The sequence below is a fragment of the Oreochromis niloticus genome, linkage group LG17, assembly GCF_001858045.2.
Source record: "Oreochromis niloticus isolate F11D_XX linkage group LG17, O_niloticus_UMD_NMBU, whole genome shotgun sequence".
In the NCBI taxonomy this organism is placed as follows: Eukaryota; Metazoa; Chordata; class Actinopteri; order Cichliformes; family Cichlidae; genus Oreochromis; species Oreochromis niloticus.
Window position 1 is genome coordinate 23865485 of NC_031981.2, and position 16769 is coordinate 23882253.

At 38.5% G+C, this 16769-nt stretch overlaps 1 protein-coding gene and 2 non-coding genes across 4 annotated transcripts; all 3 read left to right on the forward strand.

Moving 5' to 3' along the window:
* Positions 1 to 4377: 4377 nt before the first annotated feature.
* Positions 4378 to 4451, forward strand: trnat-agu (transfer RNA threonine (anticodon AGU)). Its single transcript has one exon. It is a non-coding gene; the product is annotated as a tRNA-Thr (tRNA).
* Positions 4452 to 6194: 1743 nt separating this feature from the next.
* trnat-agu (transfer RNA threonine (anticodon AGU)) lies at positions 6195 to 6268 on the forward strand. The gene has a single exon. It is a non-coding gene; the product is annotated as a tRNA-Thr (tRNA).
* A 4992-nt stretch (positions 6269 to 11260) lies between these two features.
* LOC109194353 (histidine-rich glycoprotein) lies at positions 11261 to 14434 on the forward strand. Of its 2 annotated transcripts, XM_019347037.2 has the most exons (8): positions 11261 to 11511; positions 11878 to 11988; positions 12148 to 12232; positions 12877 to 13046; positions 13132 to 13248; positions 13570 to 13647; positions 13751 to 13805; positions 13977 to 14434. In XM_019347037.2, exons 1-8 carry the CDS (start codon positions 11314 to 11316, stop codon positions 14324 to 14326), a joined length of 1164 nt encoding a protein of 387 aa, XP_019202582.1. In that variant the 5' UTR covers positions 11261 to 11313; the 3' UTR covers positions 14327 to 14434. The 2 variants fall into 2 exon arrangements, with proteins under 2 accessions (XP_019202582.1, XP_013128933.2); XM_013273479.3 differs by having other exon boundaries at positions 11263 to 11511; positions 13751 to 14434.
* Positions 14435 to 16769: the final 2335 nt, after the last annotated feature.

Here is a 16769-nt window from a genome sequence, read left to right on the forward strand (position 1 = left end):
GATTTTCAGGCATATTAGGGTGATTACAGTAAATCACCCTGCAAAGACTGAAGAGAGAGAGAGAGTGAGAGTGATGCAGGTCTAAAGAAAGCAGATATTTTATCATGCATTTGGGTTCATTTTACCGATTTGTCAAGATTTGGATGTGGCACCCTAGATTTATCGCAATGACCCTAATATCACTGAAAAAGCACAGAGTTGGTTTTAGGAACCGTTTTTCGATTTCACCAGTGGTTCAAGTGCTCAAGCAGAGTAGAAACACGCCATGTAAGTACCAGTCCAGTTACCCCAAGCCCACTCAATCATGCTTCAATGGTAATACAGCAGTGTTTTGTTCAGTGACAACCAACAGCACTAGATCACAAGTATCTTTTTGAAAAGACCCAAAATTTTGCTAATTCACAACACAAGTTGTTTCAAAGTGCTTTATGCTGTAACGATGTTGTAATGCAGAGTCCGTCCAAGGCATTACGAATACAAAGTGCCTGCTTAGGGTCCCTGTTACCACACGGAGGATTTATTTTTGCACGTGTGAGTGATAATTCATATGTTAAAGGTATCAGTGTACAAAAAAGCAGTATTATGCAAACAGAGGAATGTTTGTGTAGCGATTTGTCCTGCCTCTCCGCTCTGAGCTCTGCTGGTAATGTCCAACGAGCAGGCTGAAGAAAAAAACAATGTTAGAAAAAAAGAATATATCCTCTAAGCACAAAGTACGGGAAGAGGATTAGGACCACTGGGGAAAAAAAGAAAAAAAAGTGGGCACGTCTTTTTTTTCTTCTTTTCCAGAATTCTGAGAAAAAAGTCATAATTCTGACTTTAATCAGAAGACTTTAAAAAGAAGGGAGGGGGAGAAATAAAAACAAAAGCACAAAGAAAGAAAGAAAGAAAGAAAGAAAGAAAGAAGCAAACACCAAGATAAAGGTTCATTTCCATTTTCAGCTCTGGCTCCGTCTGTTCTCTAGTTTTGTTTTGTTTTTGATTTTTTTTTTTTTTATTTCAATAGAAAATCTTATTTGCTGCATAAAGTGACTTCTTCCTTAATATAACCTGGCCCCCATAAGGAACATATTTACAGTGTAAAAAATAAAAGCTAGAAAAACACTTCCATGAATTACAAGCAATCTATGTCTTAACAGTTTTTCATTATTTTTTCCTTCTATGTTCTCACACACCCTTCTGGTGCCAATATCTCATAAACAGCAGGAGGCTGCAGGTTTACAATAACTGAAACTCCAGACTCAAACATCATGTTACAGGACACACTCCACTGTAGCTATACGCCGCAAATAATGTTAAGGAAAGTTTCTTCATGGTTCAGAGGATGATTTAAAAATGTACTGGTCAATGAGCATGAACTGGACTGTTATGATTGGTCAGAATTAGCCCGTGAAAGTGTAATAAATGTTATCTTTTTTATAAAGATGTAAAAACACAATCAAGTTTTTCACAATCAATCAATTTTCTTTTCATTTCAATACGTATTTTAAATTAATTAAAAATCAAACCTTATGCCAGCTTCTAGCTTCGCTTTACAATGAAAGAAAAGCTTAGAAAGCTTAAAGTCAACCAAACATATCTAAACTTTGAGGGCTGTAAGCAAGGCTAGCAAAAAATGAAGCTGACTGAGCCCAAAAACAGCTGAAACCTTGTGTAGTTACTACAATAAACACAGCGGTCTTTTCTCAGTATGTTTTACTTTATACATGAATGTATTGTGACACAGTCTCACCAATGTGAACGGAGGGAGAATTTTGATTTAGTAAGTAGCATTGTTTTGAATTGTGCAGGCTGTGTCTGCGTCATTGTTTCACAGAACAGTATTATCAAAGTGTGCCGATACCCAAATTGGCCAGCAGGAGTCATTGTAGAGACGGTTTTCAGTTTGAAGCTTCACTTTGTCCATCACTAATGACAGCCAGCCACTACCTCATCAGTCCATGAGCACAGACCAAACCAAAACACACAGACAGAGTAGAGAAGAGAGATAGAAACAAAACCTGGTGAAGTAAACTGGAGACGACTGAGGGTCCTCTTTTAACTGGCAGCTTTTATAACTTGCCATTCAAGCTAAGGCTTTAGGTTGTGTAATACTGAGCTTTACTTTGATTAAACTGATTCACAACTTTTTTTTTCAAATAGGTTTTTTGGCAGTAAACAAAGAACAGCAAACATTTAATAACTAATCCCAAAGGTCACGAGAAAAAAGTCGTATTAGTATTTTAAGAAAAAAGTCAAAATGTCAAAAACAGTTGTTGTTTCAAGACAAACTGCCACAGCTCCCATACCCTCGGAAAAATGACTTTATCAGCTGTCTTGTGACGCAACTTACATCCTCTTTATTGCACAAAGGTGTAACCATTGATATCCTTTGCATCTGTCCACTGCCAGCCACTTCATTTTTTTTTTACAAATCCACTCTTCCAAGTGGATTTGTAAAATCTCAGAATAGATTTTCAACTTTAATCTTGAAATTTCAAAGTAATATATACACATATATATATTCCTCATGGGCAGAACTCATGATAGGTCCCCGCTTTTGGCCCACACACCTGCGAGACATCCTCTCACCTGCTGCTCATTATCTCAGCATTCCTGATACTACTTAAGACGATAGATCGGTGCTACTCATCGCTGGATCGTTGTACAACTCGCGTCAGTGTAGCCCCGGCTCTAACTAACTGTTTCACCCGTCTGTGTTTGCCTGCAGTCTAATCTGTGTTCCCTTAATAGACCTCCTGGACCCATCCCTGTTCTTCCCTGGAAGTCTATGAGTTTGTGAGTGACTAGCAAATCGCAGTTTGTAGCTGAAGAGGAGTGAGCGTGACCTACCCTGTTCCCCTGGATTTCCTGGAGTCCAGTCTCCTTGCACTTTCTGTACATATCACTTTGTGTTGGAAATAAACCCTTTTTAGTTCTAGTTTTTGTCTTACTTTGTTGGTTAATTTCATTATTATTAATTATTATTGCACTAGTTGTTACACATTGCTGTTACAGTTTATTTAAAACCAAAAATGATAAAGTGGCTGACTCCCCACAAACTCTAAACATATTATGTATTGGTAGTACTGTGTGCTGCTCAGTAACATTTATTATTTATTATTTATTGTTACTTATGCATATGTTGGTTGTTGCCGTGGTTACTCAGTTCAGTGGTTCAGTGTTCTTTCTCTCTCTCTCTTCTTCTGTGAACTCTCTCCCTAACTTCTCTTTCTTTGCTCTTTCTCTTTTCCGTCCCCCTGGTTCTTGTCCGCTGTGATAGACTCAAAAATTCTAGTAAAATATGACTATCAAGTAGACCATTACAGCAAATGGTCCATTTGGGAACATAAATGTGCTGGGTATTTTTTTTGCCTTCAGACAACAATTCTGATTCTTACAGTGCTGGACAGGACAGGAACAACAAAAAAAGGGGGAAAAAGGCTTTTTTTAACTTCTGCTTGTAAATGAACCCATTTTGTAGTGTGGGCAGTAGACTGGCTTTAAAACGGTCAATGTCAAAACATGTGACACTATGGTTGATTAACAGACTGTACTTTAGAGTGGGCAAACAAAAGCAGACATTCAACCTGAAAACCTGGCAATGGTCAAAAGCTGGCACTGTAAAGCAAAGGAACGAGTCTAACAGAGAAAGAAAGAAAAGACAAATGCAACTTAAAAAATTGCATACATGTTTTCTGTATGATATTTAAATGGCACCACTCATCTACTGCCAAAGATTTTCTTAATAAATATTGCAAACTGTATCTTTACAGTCTGTTACAAGTTACTGAATAATGAAAAGAGATGGTCATGAATTGTAAGATGGCATGAATACTCACTAAGCTTAAAGTGTGTGTGTGTGTGTGTGGGGGGGGGGGGGGGGGGGGGTGCGTGTATTACTAACCTTGAACCTTTCGAGGTTACAAAATGATGGCCAAAAATCTCAGCCTCGTGATTTTGTTGAATTTGTCAGCAAGCATGACATTCACACACTGCCTTTTGTGTTTTGTGTTATACTAACATTTCCAAAATTGATTTTAAATGTAACTGTTCTTTGTTAGTGTTAATAAGTTTCCATGAACCCTGTCATTCATTCTGTATGCAGACCATAGTTATGTCTTTCCAGATAGATTTAAAAACACTGTTCAAGTTTAGCTTTCACTACTATAAACAAATCACTTTGACAAGACTAAGGAAGAATAAAAAAAAATCAATCAATAAACCAATCAATAAAAATTAAAACATTAAACTTCCTTGAGCAGTTTTGTAAGAATGGAGTCGAAAAGGCATGTTGATGGTTTGGAGGAAGTAATTACTCAAGTTAACTCAGAAAGTTCAGTTAGAGGAAAAATAGTCCAAATAAATCTAAGGAGCTTGGAAAGAAACACACCGGGAGGTGCTGTGGCTTAGCTGGTCAAAGCGCCTGTCTAGTAAACAGGAGATCCTGGGTTCAAATCCCAGCAGTACCCCTCTGTTACCATTTGAAACCACCTTCTTCTTCTTCTGTTGATGCAATTGTAATCATCCAGTTAGGAAATTCTGCAAAGTCTGTGTATGTGCTCAGTTATCCAGCTCATGGTGCTGTCCGGGCGCTTTTCTTTCCAAGCTCATTAGACTACAATGACCTACATGACTGAGAACCTTCACAGACTGTCTAAATAAATATCAGTGGTATTGAAAGTACCTGTATTTAATGAAAGTTATGAATAATTGTTTCTCTAATGGTCAAAATGGTTAAAAGTTCATGAATTCATTTCTAGTTAGCATTAAAGGAATAGTTAGCTCAACAGTGCTCTGACTTTTTATCAGCTTGGCTGCAGTGCTGAAGAGAAACCTGGAGTTGTTCTTATTTTCTTCAATCCATGATGAATAGTAAGATGTTCTAGCTTTATGGAGGGCTTTTTTATAGAGAAACAAACTTTTTATCCAGTCTAAATAAAGATCTTCTAAATTAGTGAGAATTCATTTTCTCTCCACCTTACGAGTTATCTGCTTTTAGGTGCGCATTTGACAGTTATACCAGGGAGTCAAATACTTCTGATTTCAGGCTTTCTTTTCACAGGAGCTACAGTATCCAGAGTCTTATGCAGTTAAAATGTAATGCAATTACTAAGTGACATCTGCAGGACCCTTACTATTACTGTGACAGTGTCAGACACTGAATGTTTCAAATCAAAGTTTCAAAGTTAAATTAATGGACTGGTTCTTATATAGAGCTTTTCTACTCTATCGCTCAAAGTGCTTTACACAACTTGCCTCATTCACCCAAGGACTGCTTTCTATGCTCTCTCTAAGTAACTGCTCCTCTATGAGCAAGCACTTTGGTGACAGTGGGAAGGAAAAACTCCCTTTTAACAGGAAGAAACCTCCGGCAGAACCAGGCTCAGGGAGGGGCGGGGCCATCTGCTGCGACTGGTTGGGGTGAGAGAAGGAAGACAGGATAAAGATGTGCTGTGGAAGTGAGTCAGAAATTAATAACAAGTATGATTCAACGCAGAGAGGTCTATTAACACATAGTGAGTGAGAAAGGTGACTGAAGAAGAAATGCCCAATGCATCATGGGAATCCCCCAGCAACCTTCACCTATTGCGGCATAACTAAGGGAGGATTCATGGTCACCTGATCCATCCCTAACTTTATGCTTTAGCAAAAAGGAAAGTTTTAAGCCTAATATTAAAAGTAGAGATAGTGTCTGTGTCCTGAATCCAAACTGGAAGCTGGTTCCACAGAAGATCAATAGGTGACCTGCTCTACCTCCCGAGCGGCCTAAGAAATTTTATGAACAAAATAAACATGCAAATGTATACCACAAATTATGTCATTTTAATAGTATTGTGGGTGGTTGTAGCTCAGGAGAAAGAGCAGGTTGTCTACTTGGCAAGTTGGTGGTTCAACCACTATGTAATCCAGTTTTTGACTCACATAATCTCTGACCTCAGCAAACACTTTCCTGATTGCTTTATGTTGTCAGTCATTTCCAGTCAGACAGCACCATATAGTTATGATAAGTTATAGTCCCCTTTAGATTCAAAAAGGATTACGCAACATAGTAGCCTGCATGTGATTAACAGGTTGCTATTGTCTTTGATATTTTCTTTTGTGTCCCTGAGTTTCTTCCTTCACAATGGGTGAAGGAAGTTAACTCAGAAAGTTCAGTTAGAGGAAAAATAGTCCAAATAAATCTAAGGAGCTTGGAAAGAAACCCATCAGGAGGTGCTGTGGCTTAGCTGGTCAAAGCGCCTGTCTAGTAAACAGGAGATCCTGGGTTCAAATCCCAGCAGTACCTCTCTGTTACCATTTGAAACCACCTTCTTCTTCTTCTGTTGATGCATTTGTAATCATCCAGTTAGGAAATTCTGCAAAGTCTGTGTATGTGCTCAGTTATCCAGCTCATGGTGCTCTCCAGACGCTTTTCTTTCCAAGCTCATTAGACTACATTGACCTACATGACTGAGAACCTTCACAGACTGTCTAAATAAATATCAGTGATGATGTAAGTAGCTGTACTTAATGAAAGTTATGAATAATTGTTTCTCTAATGGTCAAAATGGTTAAAAGTTCATGAATTCATTTCTAGTTAGCATTAAAGGAATAGTTAGCTCAACAGTGCTCTGACTTTTTATCAGCTTGGCTGCAGTGCTGAAGAGAAACCTGGAGTTGTTCTTATTTTCTTCAATCAATGATGAATAGTAAGATGTTCTAGCTTTATGGAGGGCTTTTTTAATAGAGCAACGAAATCTTTATCCAGTCTAAATAAAGATCTTCTAAATTAGTGAGAATTCATTTTCTCTCCACCTTACGAGTTATCTGCTTTTAGGTGCCCATTTGACAGTTATACCAGGGAGTGAAATACAGTACACAGTATCCAGAGTTTTATGCAGTTAAAATGTAATGCAATTACTTAGTAATACTTACCTGCTTACCTAACCCTCTATGAGCAAGCACTTTGGCGACAGTGGGAAGGAAAAACTCCCTTTTAACAGGAAGAAACCTACACTGTAAAATCTAATATTGTGTTTAATTAAAAATATTAAATAGGCTGAACTCAATTTTTATCAATTTGTTATTAGAACTCAATTTAAATAAGTTACCAGTACTTTTTATGCAAAAACGCTGATAAACTCCATTTATCTGAGTTGTCTTAACTTAGAAAAACTAAGTAAGCTGGAAGTTTTGCTTCTCAGTGCGGAAGGATGAAAGATGTGTTTTGAAAATGCCACGTGACTACCGTCCTCCTCCCTCTCGGATCAGTCCGCATGTTCACGGTGCATTTTTTATGGAATATGTTGAGCAAACCTGGAGAAGCGTCAGCTCAAGATATTATTGTTGTCATTGCTGTGGATCTTTACCTGATACACTGACTTGGTGAGTAAATGTTTACTCTTATTCAAACTGATTTTGTGGCTTCTCTTAGTTTAGCACCAGGTTTAAAATCTTGCTAGCTAGTTAGTGTTAGCCTAGCGTTGCTGCTGCCGCTGGGCTCATGTTACTTAAAAATTAACACCACAGCCTTAAAAACCTTACATAAAACTATGTGGTGAAATTTTCTGTTGATTGTTTGAAATAAATAAGTGAGATAAGAGCCCAGACAAAATTCTTCGGGAGGTGTAGCCGTTAGGGGTGGGGTAGGTGTGGGATGTGGGGGGTGGATAACAGAGCTCTCCGAAAACGTGGAAGCACTTTTGCAAATATGTGATATTTTGATAAATTAAGTAGATATTTGAGCATTACATAGCTACATTGTCGCCTGAAAATATCTTAAAAGGTTATTTTGTGACCCAGAAAGGGTAGTCTGGGGAAAAGGAGGATCGCATTTGTCGGCCACGGTTGTCGGAGCCTGTGTACTTGTAAGCGCGGCAATGGCGGAGGAGCGCCGCTGAAAAACTTATTACTTTTTCTGGGTTACAAAATAAACTTTTAAGATATTTTCAGGCGACAATATAGCTGTGTAATGCTCAAATATCTGCTCGATTTATCAAGACATCGCATATTTGCAAAAATGCTCCAACGTTTTCGGAGACGTCTATTTTTTTTTTTTTTTTCATGCTTTGTGGCAGCTTTAGAACATCTGTGGCATCTATTAATGTCAAATCTAGCCTTTATTTAACAACATAAGCGAACTCTGTGTTACAATGATTGCACAGCCATTAAGGATCAAATCAGTTTCTGAAAAATGTTCTGTTTTTTCTCCCTCTGCTGGCTTCTTACTGTCTTTGAGGCTCCGGACCAGCACTCCTGCTGTTGGACAGAAAGACATCAGTAAGTGTTTTGGTTTTCCAATATATTAGCAACTGTCAGTGACACTTATATTAATCAGGCTGAACTTTAATCATACTTTAGATCAGCCTGTTTTACTTATTGTTTTATTTGTGCTTTGGTTTGGGGAAGTTTTTTCTTTACTGATCTTTTCCTGTCTTCTGTTATTAGACTTGAGATATGACTGCACTATGCTGTTGCTGGTGACCACAGTTAATTCTACAAGACATGCTGTGTAGGTAAACAAACAACAACAGTTTGGTCTGCATTTCTTGAAAGATCACATCCCTCAAACTTAGTTTAGAGGGTCTACACTGTATATAGTGAAGTCTGCAAGTTTTCTAACAGCAAAATCTGTTTTGTGCCCAAAATCATTTTGCACATCATTAGAATGAAAGCCCTTTTTTTTAAAATGATGCTTTCATGACATTATTGTGTGTCGGGTGGTGGTCAGGGCTATCCAGACTGACAATTTGGGATATTGAATGTCACCTCTCCGGTGGGGAGGGAGCCTGAGATCGTCTAAATTGGAGTCTGTTCTATACCAAATGCAGAAAAAAATGTTTTAAGAAAGCAATTAAGTTCATGTTCCAAAAAGTATGATTGTTTGCTTGCAGGACAACAGGAGAGATGAGTCCTCCGTCACAGGTGGTGTGGTCAGTGAAGATGGTCACCTGCAGGTTCAAGCTCATTACATCTCCAACCCACATCCACTGCCACTGTACTTAAGGGAAGTTAAAGACTTTCTTCTGCACCTACATTTGGATCACCTCGATCCATGACAGTCATTCAGGCAGTAATGCCTGGACTGGAAACAAGCATCCTTAAAATAATACAACATTCCAGCTGCTGTGTTGCAATGGAAAACAAATGTGTTGTTTAAATTAGAGACTGCACTTGTGACAGAACAATAAATATTTTATTTTGATTATATAAGTAAGTACAAAACAAACTGTGGTAGACCTAAACTTAGTTTCAGAATAATTACATCTGAGACTTTGTTTCATTGTAAGATTATAACAGTGATGGCAATATAATTGTTTGTTGTTCAGCAGAACAGTGTCCAGTATGTTGGCTGTTATACTTTGTTGTGTTTGAAAATAAAAGTTGGAAAAAATTTTTTAACATCATTACAAAAATTGTTGTTAATTATTTTTAATCATATTCAGGTTACCACAATTGTTTTTTCATTTAGTTGAACTTAACATGTTTGTCAGTAGGTAAACAATTAGTATTGTACAGTCAGAAATATCAAGTTATTGTTAATACTGCAGACTTGCAATGTATAAGTTGTCCTAACAGTCATCTTAAGTAAGCTTTACTTAGTTTTTTTGAGGCAACGAATTTCCATAATGTTTTTGAGTTCTGGGAACTAACACGGCTGTACAGTGTACTCAAAATGAGTAAGCTGCCCTAACTTGGTCATCTTACGTAAACTTGATCCAATTTTTTTGAGTTCTGGGAACAAATGAGCTTGTACAGAGTACTCAAAGTAAATAAGTTGTCCTAACTTAGTCATTTTTAGCTAAGCTTTACTCAATTTTTTTGAGGCAACGAGTTTCCATAATTTTTTTGAGTTCTGGGAACTAATTAGATTTTACAGTGTACAGCAGAACCAGGCTCAGGGAGGGGCGGGGCCATCTGCTGCAACCGGTTGGAGTGAGAGAAGGAAGACAGGATAAAAGACATGCTGTAGAAGAGTCCTGTCAGACAGCACCATATAGTTATGATAAGTTATAGTCCCCTTTAGATTCAAAAAGGATTACGCAACATAGTAGCCTGCATGTGATTAACAGGTTGCTATTGTCTTTGATATTGTCCCTCGTGTCCCTGAGTTTCTTCCTTCGCTTGTCACATTGGGTTTCAAAATTCCATTAATACTAACTAACTGGGCCAACTCAAAGATTTTGTACGCTTTTAACGATTATGCTTGTTCTGATAAGAATTATCAGCCATGTTAAGTAGAAATGTGTTAATCTTTTTGTGCTGTGGTAAATCAACACATCAACACTTTGCCTGTTGGTGCAAATAGCAGTAACTTGCCTATTGTAAACTTTAGCAAATTTCTTTGTATGGTTTTTTTAATAATCAAATTCTGCATTCTAAATGTGAAAGTCGTCCAAATACGTTTGCAGTAAATAGTATGCTGACTGGCACTTAAATGGTGCTTTTCTACTGAGAATGCAAAGTGCTTCTATACTTTTCACTTTCTTGTATCTTCATCAAGAACACCCAAAATAACTGTGTGCATGCCTTTCCAAGGATTAAAACACTGCACCTTTCTAGGAAATTACAATAGTTTTTTGTTTTTTTAATATTCTTAGTAAGTTAAGCAATAAATCTGGCCATGGATGTTTTTTTATCACCTCGAGGTTAAGACAATCCACCTATACTTGATAATGAAAAAACGTTGTAGCATTGCTGGGTAAAAGTTTGTCTGAAGCTATTTTGATCTAGAGAATTCTCCGGGGTCAATGGGTGTAAAATAACAAATAACTCTCTCAGTGTTCTGGCATTTGAATGAAGTGATAAAAATATGCTTAAACTTTTACAACCAAAATAAATAACCAAAAAGAAAAGAGAAGAAACAAAACAGTTGTATTAATTATTTTTAAGGGTGTGGAAACCCCTTAAAAGAATAAAGATCCATGTTCTTGTGCCAAAATTTGGATAGAAGTCATGTTTAAACAGCTACCCTGGTTTATTCCAAATATAAATCAAATGAACAAAGTTGGGCCAAATCTGAAATCTTTCCAAACATTCTGATTGTAATGATGAGGAAAAAACAAAATGTAAGATCTGCAGCTGCTAAAAATCGTACAATGACATTTCCTTCAGTTTAAATATTGACTGTGTAAGAAGTGTGATGAAACTGACTGGTTCAGTAAACATTTCAAAATATGCTGAGCTCCTCTGATTAAAGTTCATGTTTGTCTTCTGGTCGATTCTATTTATTTATCATTTATTTCCTGTCTTGTTTGTCACTGTCTGTCTAACCCACTGACATATGTTAACCAATCCACTCTATATAACAGCCCCGTAATAGTGGCCTGCTCCAGTCTTCTCCTCTGTACCATGAGGACTTTACGAGTCCTGACACTTCTTTCGGCAGCAGTCCTGCTTTGCAGCGCTGCCCCAGGTTTGGCGCCACTAACATGCAGTGAAGGTAACGGTCCGGCGGCAGCAGACAAGGCAGTGCATCACATCAATGAGTATCACGACCATGGCTACAAATTCAGACTGCATGAAGTTCAAGGAAACAGTGTGGAACAGGTATGATAGTAGCAGTAAATGTGCACATTTGCAGTTCACATTTGAGATTTGGGAATTCTGAGTATTTCCACTTTGATAAGAGGAGCAAAGAGATAATAAAAAAAATGGGACAAAACTTAAACAATAGAAGAGAGTAGAAAAAACAGTAGCAGTTCTATAAAAGCATGGTGAGTGACAAATCCAAGTCCACAATTCTTTTGAAATGTTTTTCTTTTTTTAAAATTATCATTAATGTTTATTGTAGTTTTCCATTACATCAGCTTTTCATGACAAAAAATCCTTAATGTCTGTCATGGCGTTACTGTGGTGATATAGGAAACTGCATCAGTAAATATGAATGACAGTCTTACTCTCTGCTCTTTCCAGGTTGATGGTGGATGTAATGTAAAGTTGCAGCTGGATCTTCGGGAGACAAAATGCCACACTACCAACCCGAAACCCTTTGAGGACTGTGAACTACGTGAAGAGACAGAGCGGGTAAATGCGAAGCAGCTGTTTGCTTAATCCATTGCCCACACAGACTTCATGTAACATTCACCTCTGGTCAGAAGGTGGACGTGCTAATCTGGCCAAATTATGCAAAGTTACTTCAGTGATGTTATGAAATAAAGCTGCATTCTCTGTGTTTCTCTGAAGGCAGTGAAGGCCAACTGCACTGTGTTGATGACTATAAAAGATGGTGATGCCACCATAACCAAATATGAATGTGACACACGACAAGGTGGGCTCTCTCTGCATCATAGCTGTTCACCATTTCACTGAGAAGATGCTACTGTAGATACGATCAAGGCATCTACAATCATTTTTGATTACTTGTTACTCCAAAGCTGTTGGTCTGCCTGTTCAAAAACACATTTGATGTGGCCAAAGACAGACTCACTATAAGGACCCATAATAGATGGTTTAATCCTTAAAGCAGGTATCAGTAAAAAAAAAAAAAAGAAAGAAAAAAAATTCCCTGTTTTTCATAATTTGTCTGCAAATTTGACTGCAGATAAAAACAGAATTTGTAAAAGCAGTACACTAATATCAAATATTAAAACTGTGGCATTTTGTTTAGTACAAAAAAATGCTTATTTTAGAATTTAAAGCATTTAACATGTCTCACAAAAAGTTGGGACAAGGGTGACAAAATACTTCCAAAGTGTGTAACACTAAAAAAATCCAATGAAGAAACTCACAAATGCAAAATGATTGCAAACAAGCATCCTAGTGAAGAGGAGTCTTTAAGAAGTAAACATGGGGAGAAGTTCATTATCTTGTGAAAGATTGCAAGGGAGAATATTTGAAAGAAAATGCTAAAGAGCCTCAGTGATTTTTGGAACCCTCTGAACGTACACTCACTACAATTCTTTGCATTTGCAGTAAATACTAACTCGGAGATGGTACGCATCTGCCCTGACTGTCCCGTGCTGCTGCCTCTCAACGACTCTGAAGGTCTCAAGTCTGTTCATGAAGCAACAACAGAATTCAACAAGAACACCAGTAACCAGCACTACTACATCTTGAAGGAAGTGGGACGGATATCATCTGGGGTACAGAGGATCCTTTTCTTCCTCCCTGTCTTTGTGAACTCATAAGATCAGTCATTGTTTAACCTTACACCTTCTTTTCTTGTAGTATATAATGACATCTGGAATGAACTACTATGCTGAGTTTGCCCTTGTGGAGACTCGTTGCCCAGTGGGCTCTAGAATCGTAATTGAGGCATGCACTCCGCTCTGTCCTGACAGAGCTGTAAGTACAACTGATACACTTCAGAAAATCCTGAGCCACATTTTGATATGCTGTGTACTAAAATTAGGATCAGTTGTAAAGTAATTAATTAGGAAGGAGTTTTACTGTGTGTATTCAGTGAGATCAGGAGTACCACATCCCATTAAAATTATATCACAATGTTAAAGAGTAACAAGAGATTTACTGCACAGTTGTAAGTAGTATTAAATCAAATACAAACATTACAGATCTTCCAGCATTTCTAATCCCTAAATGTCAAATACGTTTTTATGGCTTATTCCTGTTAGTTTGCTCATTGTGTATATTCTTCCTTTTTTAAAGCGTCATGCTTTCTGCAAGTCATCTTACTCCAGTGAAAATGGACTCCTGTCCAATGACTGTGATTTCTATCCTGCAGAGGTGAGTCCAACAGCAGTTTTGCAATAAATTTCCTTTTTTTATGGCAGCTTATTTAAAAAAAAAAAAAAAAACCTCTTGCATTTGTTGACTTTGTTCTTAACAGAACACTACTGCCCTTGGGCCTGGTGAGAAGGAGCCTGACTGTAGACATCATGGAAGACACCGTCCACATGGTCATGGTCACCATCACCATCATAATGGAAGTGGAGGACGCCCTCCACATGCTCACGACCATGGTCATGGCCCTCCTCCTCCTGGTGGCAAAGGACGACACCCTCCACACGATCATGAACATGGTCATGGCCCTCCTCCTCCTGGTGGCAAAGGAGGACGCCCTCCTCATAGTCATGGTGGCCCCCCTCCACATGCTCACGACCATGGTCATGGCCCCCCTCCACATGCTCACGACCATGGTCATGGCCCTCCTCCCCATGCTGGCAAAGGAGGACGCCCTCCTCATAGTCATGGTGGCCCCCCTCCACATGCTCACGACCATGGTCATGGCCCCCCTCCACATGATCATGAACATGGTCATGGCCCTCCTCCTCCTGGTGGCAAGGGTAAAGGGTCATTTCATCCCCTACGGCGCTTTCATCCATGTCACAGATTCCTAGTCAATCCTGACCCAGCTCTCCACCCTATTTGCCCCTGGCCTCTTCCTCACCGCACACACAACTAATCCAGAATTAGCCGAGCATTGCCAAATAAAGAACATGGTTGTTTTGCGTACAATGTGCCAAAATATAGTGCATACAAAATAAACCATCTAGGTGTTGATTACTTGAAACTGGAGTAAGCACTGTGATTGTTATTTCTGAGATTCAGCAGACTCAGAACAGCAGTTCTGAAGTTTGGTTTGATTTGGCATCTATTTAATTACATCATGATGCTGGCAGCAGCAATGATGCACTCAGCTGTGGGCAAAGGTATCAAATGCAAATCTATATGTACAATGGTTGGTGTATGGTTCACATTTTGTACTAAATGCGACACTGGATCAATTTTAAGATATCCAGAAATGAAGTGAGACTGGAAAAGTTGTTTATTCAAGAGTACACTGTATACAGTAAAACACAGTTAGGGGCCGAAACATAAGAAAAACAGAACAATTTTATTTCAAATACAATATTACATCTCTGATCACTAGAATTAACCATAAGAATCACTCATTAAAACAAATGTATTTAATGCAACAGTAACAGTTTTGTACAAGAGCTGAAGACATGACTTGATGATTTTAAGTCCATTTCCATTGTGATCTTTCTGCCGTGGCAGCTTATTAGATCCTGAAACTTCTGTTTTATGCAGAGAAGTAAGCTGAAGCTATAGATGGCTTTGTACTCTGAGGAAACTCTGAACACAAAGCAAGCAAACAGAATCAAATTACTGTTACATTATTATCACACGCATTCAGTGCCTCGATCAAAAACCCATTTTTTCTTCGTTTTTGCATATTTTTTTAAAGGCACCCAAATTAGCATTACATTATGTTTAACAAACTAGCTTTGTTGCCCCACAGATTTACACCTGCATCCCAAAAAAGAGAAACACTACTAAGTCATGAAATAAAAACATGATGCACTGAAACTAATATGCGGTAGCTCTTGTGCTGCTGTAATCTGCCAGCTTCAAGGCTCAACGCGTTGTGCATTCAGAGATGTGACGAGCTTGAAGACGTCGGGCCGTTCTGACCTCAACAAGGTCAAACTATCAGATCTGCAAACATTCGAGTCTTTTTTAAGTTTTGAAATCTGCAGCTTTGTGAACAACTATATATATATATCTTTTCTGTTTTCTGAATATAAAGCAGCATTTGTGAGAGACAGCTGCGATGATGTTCATTCATACCGACAGACAAAAGAGCTTCAGAGGATTAATCAGCTTTTGTCCTCATTTATTCAGGCATCACAGGAAGGCCTGTCTGCGTGTTTCTCAGCAGAAAACTGTGTTTAGCTGACAAACACACACCTCCAACAGCCTGAAGCGAGGACGCTTCAGGCTCAGAGGAGCCTCCTGTTTGCAATTCACAGGAACTGGAAGCACATCTGCCATCAAACTCCTGACAGACACTGGGCTCTGCCACGTTCATACTCCCTGCACAGATGTAGAAATTATTAGTGAATATGGGTTTTCAGATTTAGAGCAATCAGGAATTTAAGAAAACCATGCTTTCCTACACTCAACACATGATAACCTGGTGGGATTCTTGAGGAAAAGAAAAAGGAAAGCACAAACTTGCGCTTAACATACTCCCATTGTTTTCCCACAGAGCTCCCAGCTGATGTGTTCAGCAGCCGCCTGTGCAGCCTGAGTATTTGTCCTTTTCCCTTTATTCCCGTTTCTCTGCTTTGACCTTTATTTGTGTATTAGGGAAGAAATCTTAGCAGCAAATCTCATTTTTGGGGGCTCTTGCTCTGAACAGATCAGCCACTGATGAAAAAAAAATGACATCACTGCCCCTCTGTGTTCATAGCTGAGAACTGCACTGCAACGCCATGAATTCTACACGTTCTTCTGTAGATTCTGTTTTTCCAGAACAGACACAAATTTATGGAGACAAATAACTTATCCTGGATCATGCGCAGCACGAGGTAGTGTCGCTTTGGTATGAGTTCAACTTCACTCATCCATCAGACTGTGTGTGCACATGTACACAGGTCCATAAATAATTTGGTTTGATTAATTAAGATGTGCAGTGCAGAATTTCAGCTTTAAATGTTTAGGAATTACAGACTTTTTTATACATAATCCTCTAAATGTCTGCAGGTCCTGAACAGTTAAAGTTGAAAGTCTGCACTTCAAAAATAAAACACCGAGTAAAAAAAGTGCAAAGAAACATTTAGCAGTACTTGTTCCTCATCTATTGGCTGGATGCTCCTGTCAGATCAGCTGCTGTTGTGCCTCCTCAGTTCACTGTAGTCCCCGTGAGATTAAAGCTCCTATTTCAACAACGTTGGTGACAAACAAACATGGCCTTTTCTTATTATTAATTATTACAGATGATGCACATGCGTATACCCCTGTCTCACAGGAAATATGTTTTCTGCTAAGTTTGTTGCTAAATGGTTCCTCCAGTCAGCACCAAAACAACAATCTTCCCCTAAATGTGGAACAACCATATA

Bases quoted from the DNA above. Each gene is read 5' to 3' on its own strand.
- LOC109194353 (XM_013273479.3), top strand. From the start codon at position 11,314: ATGAGGACTTTACGAGTCCTGACACTTCTTTCGGCAGCAGTCCTGCTT. The intron at 13,249-13,569 runs GTAAGTACAACT...CCTTTTTTAAAG, and splicing joins CGCTCTGTCCTGACAGAGCT to CGTCATGCTTTCTGCAAGTC. The intron at 13,648-13,750 runs GTGAGTCCAACA...TGTTCTTAACAG, and splicing joins GTGATTTCTATCCTGCAGAG to AACACTACTGCCCTTGGGCC.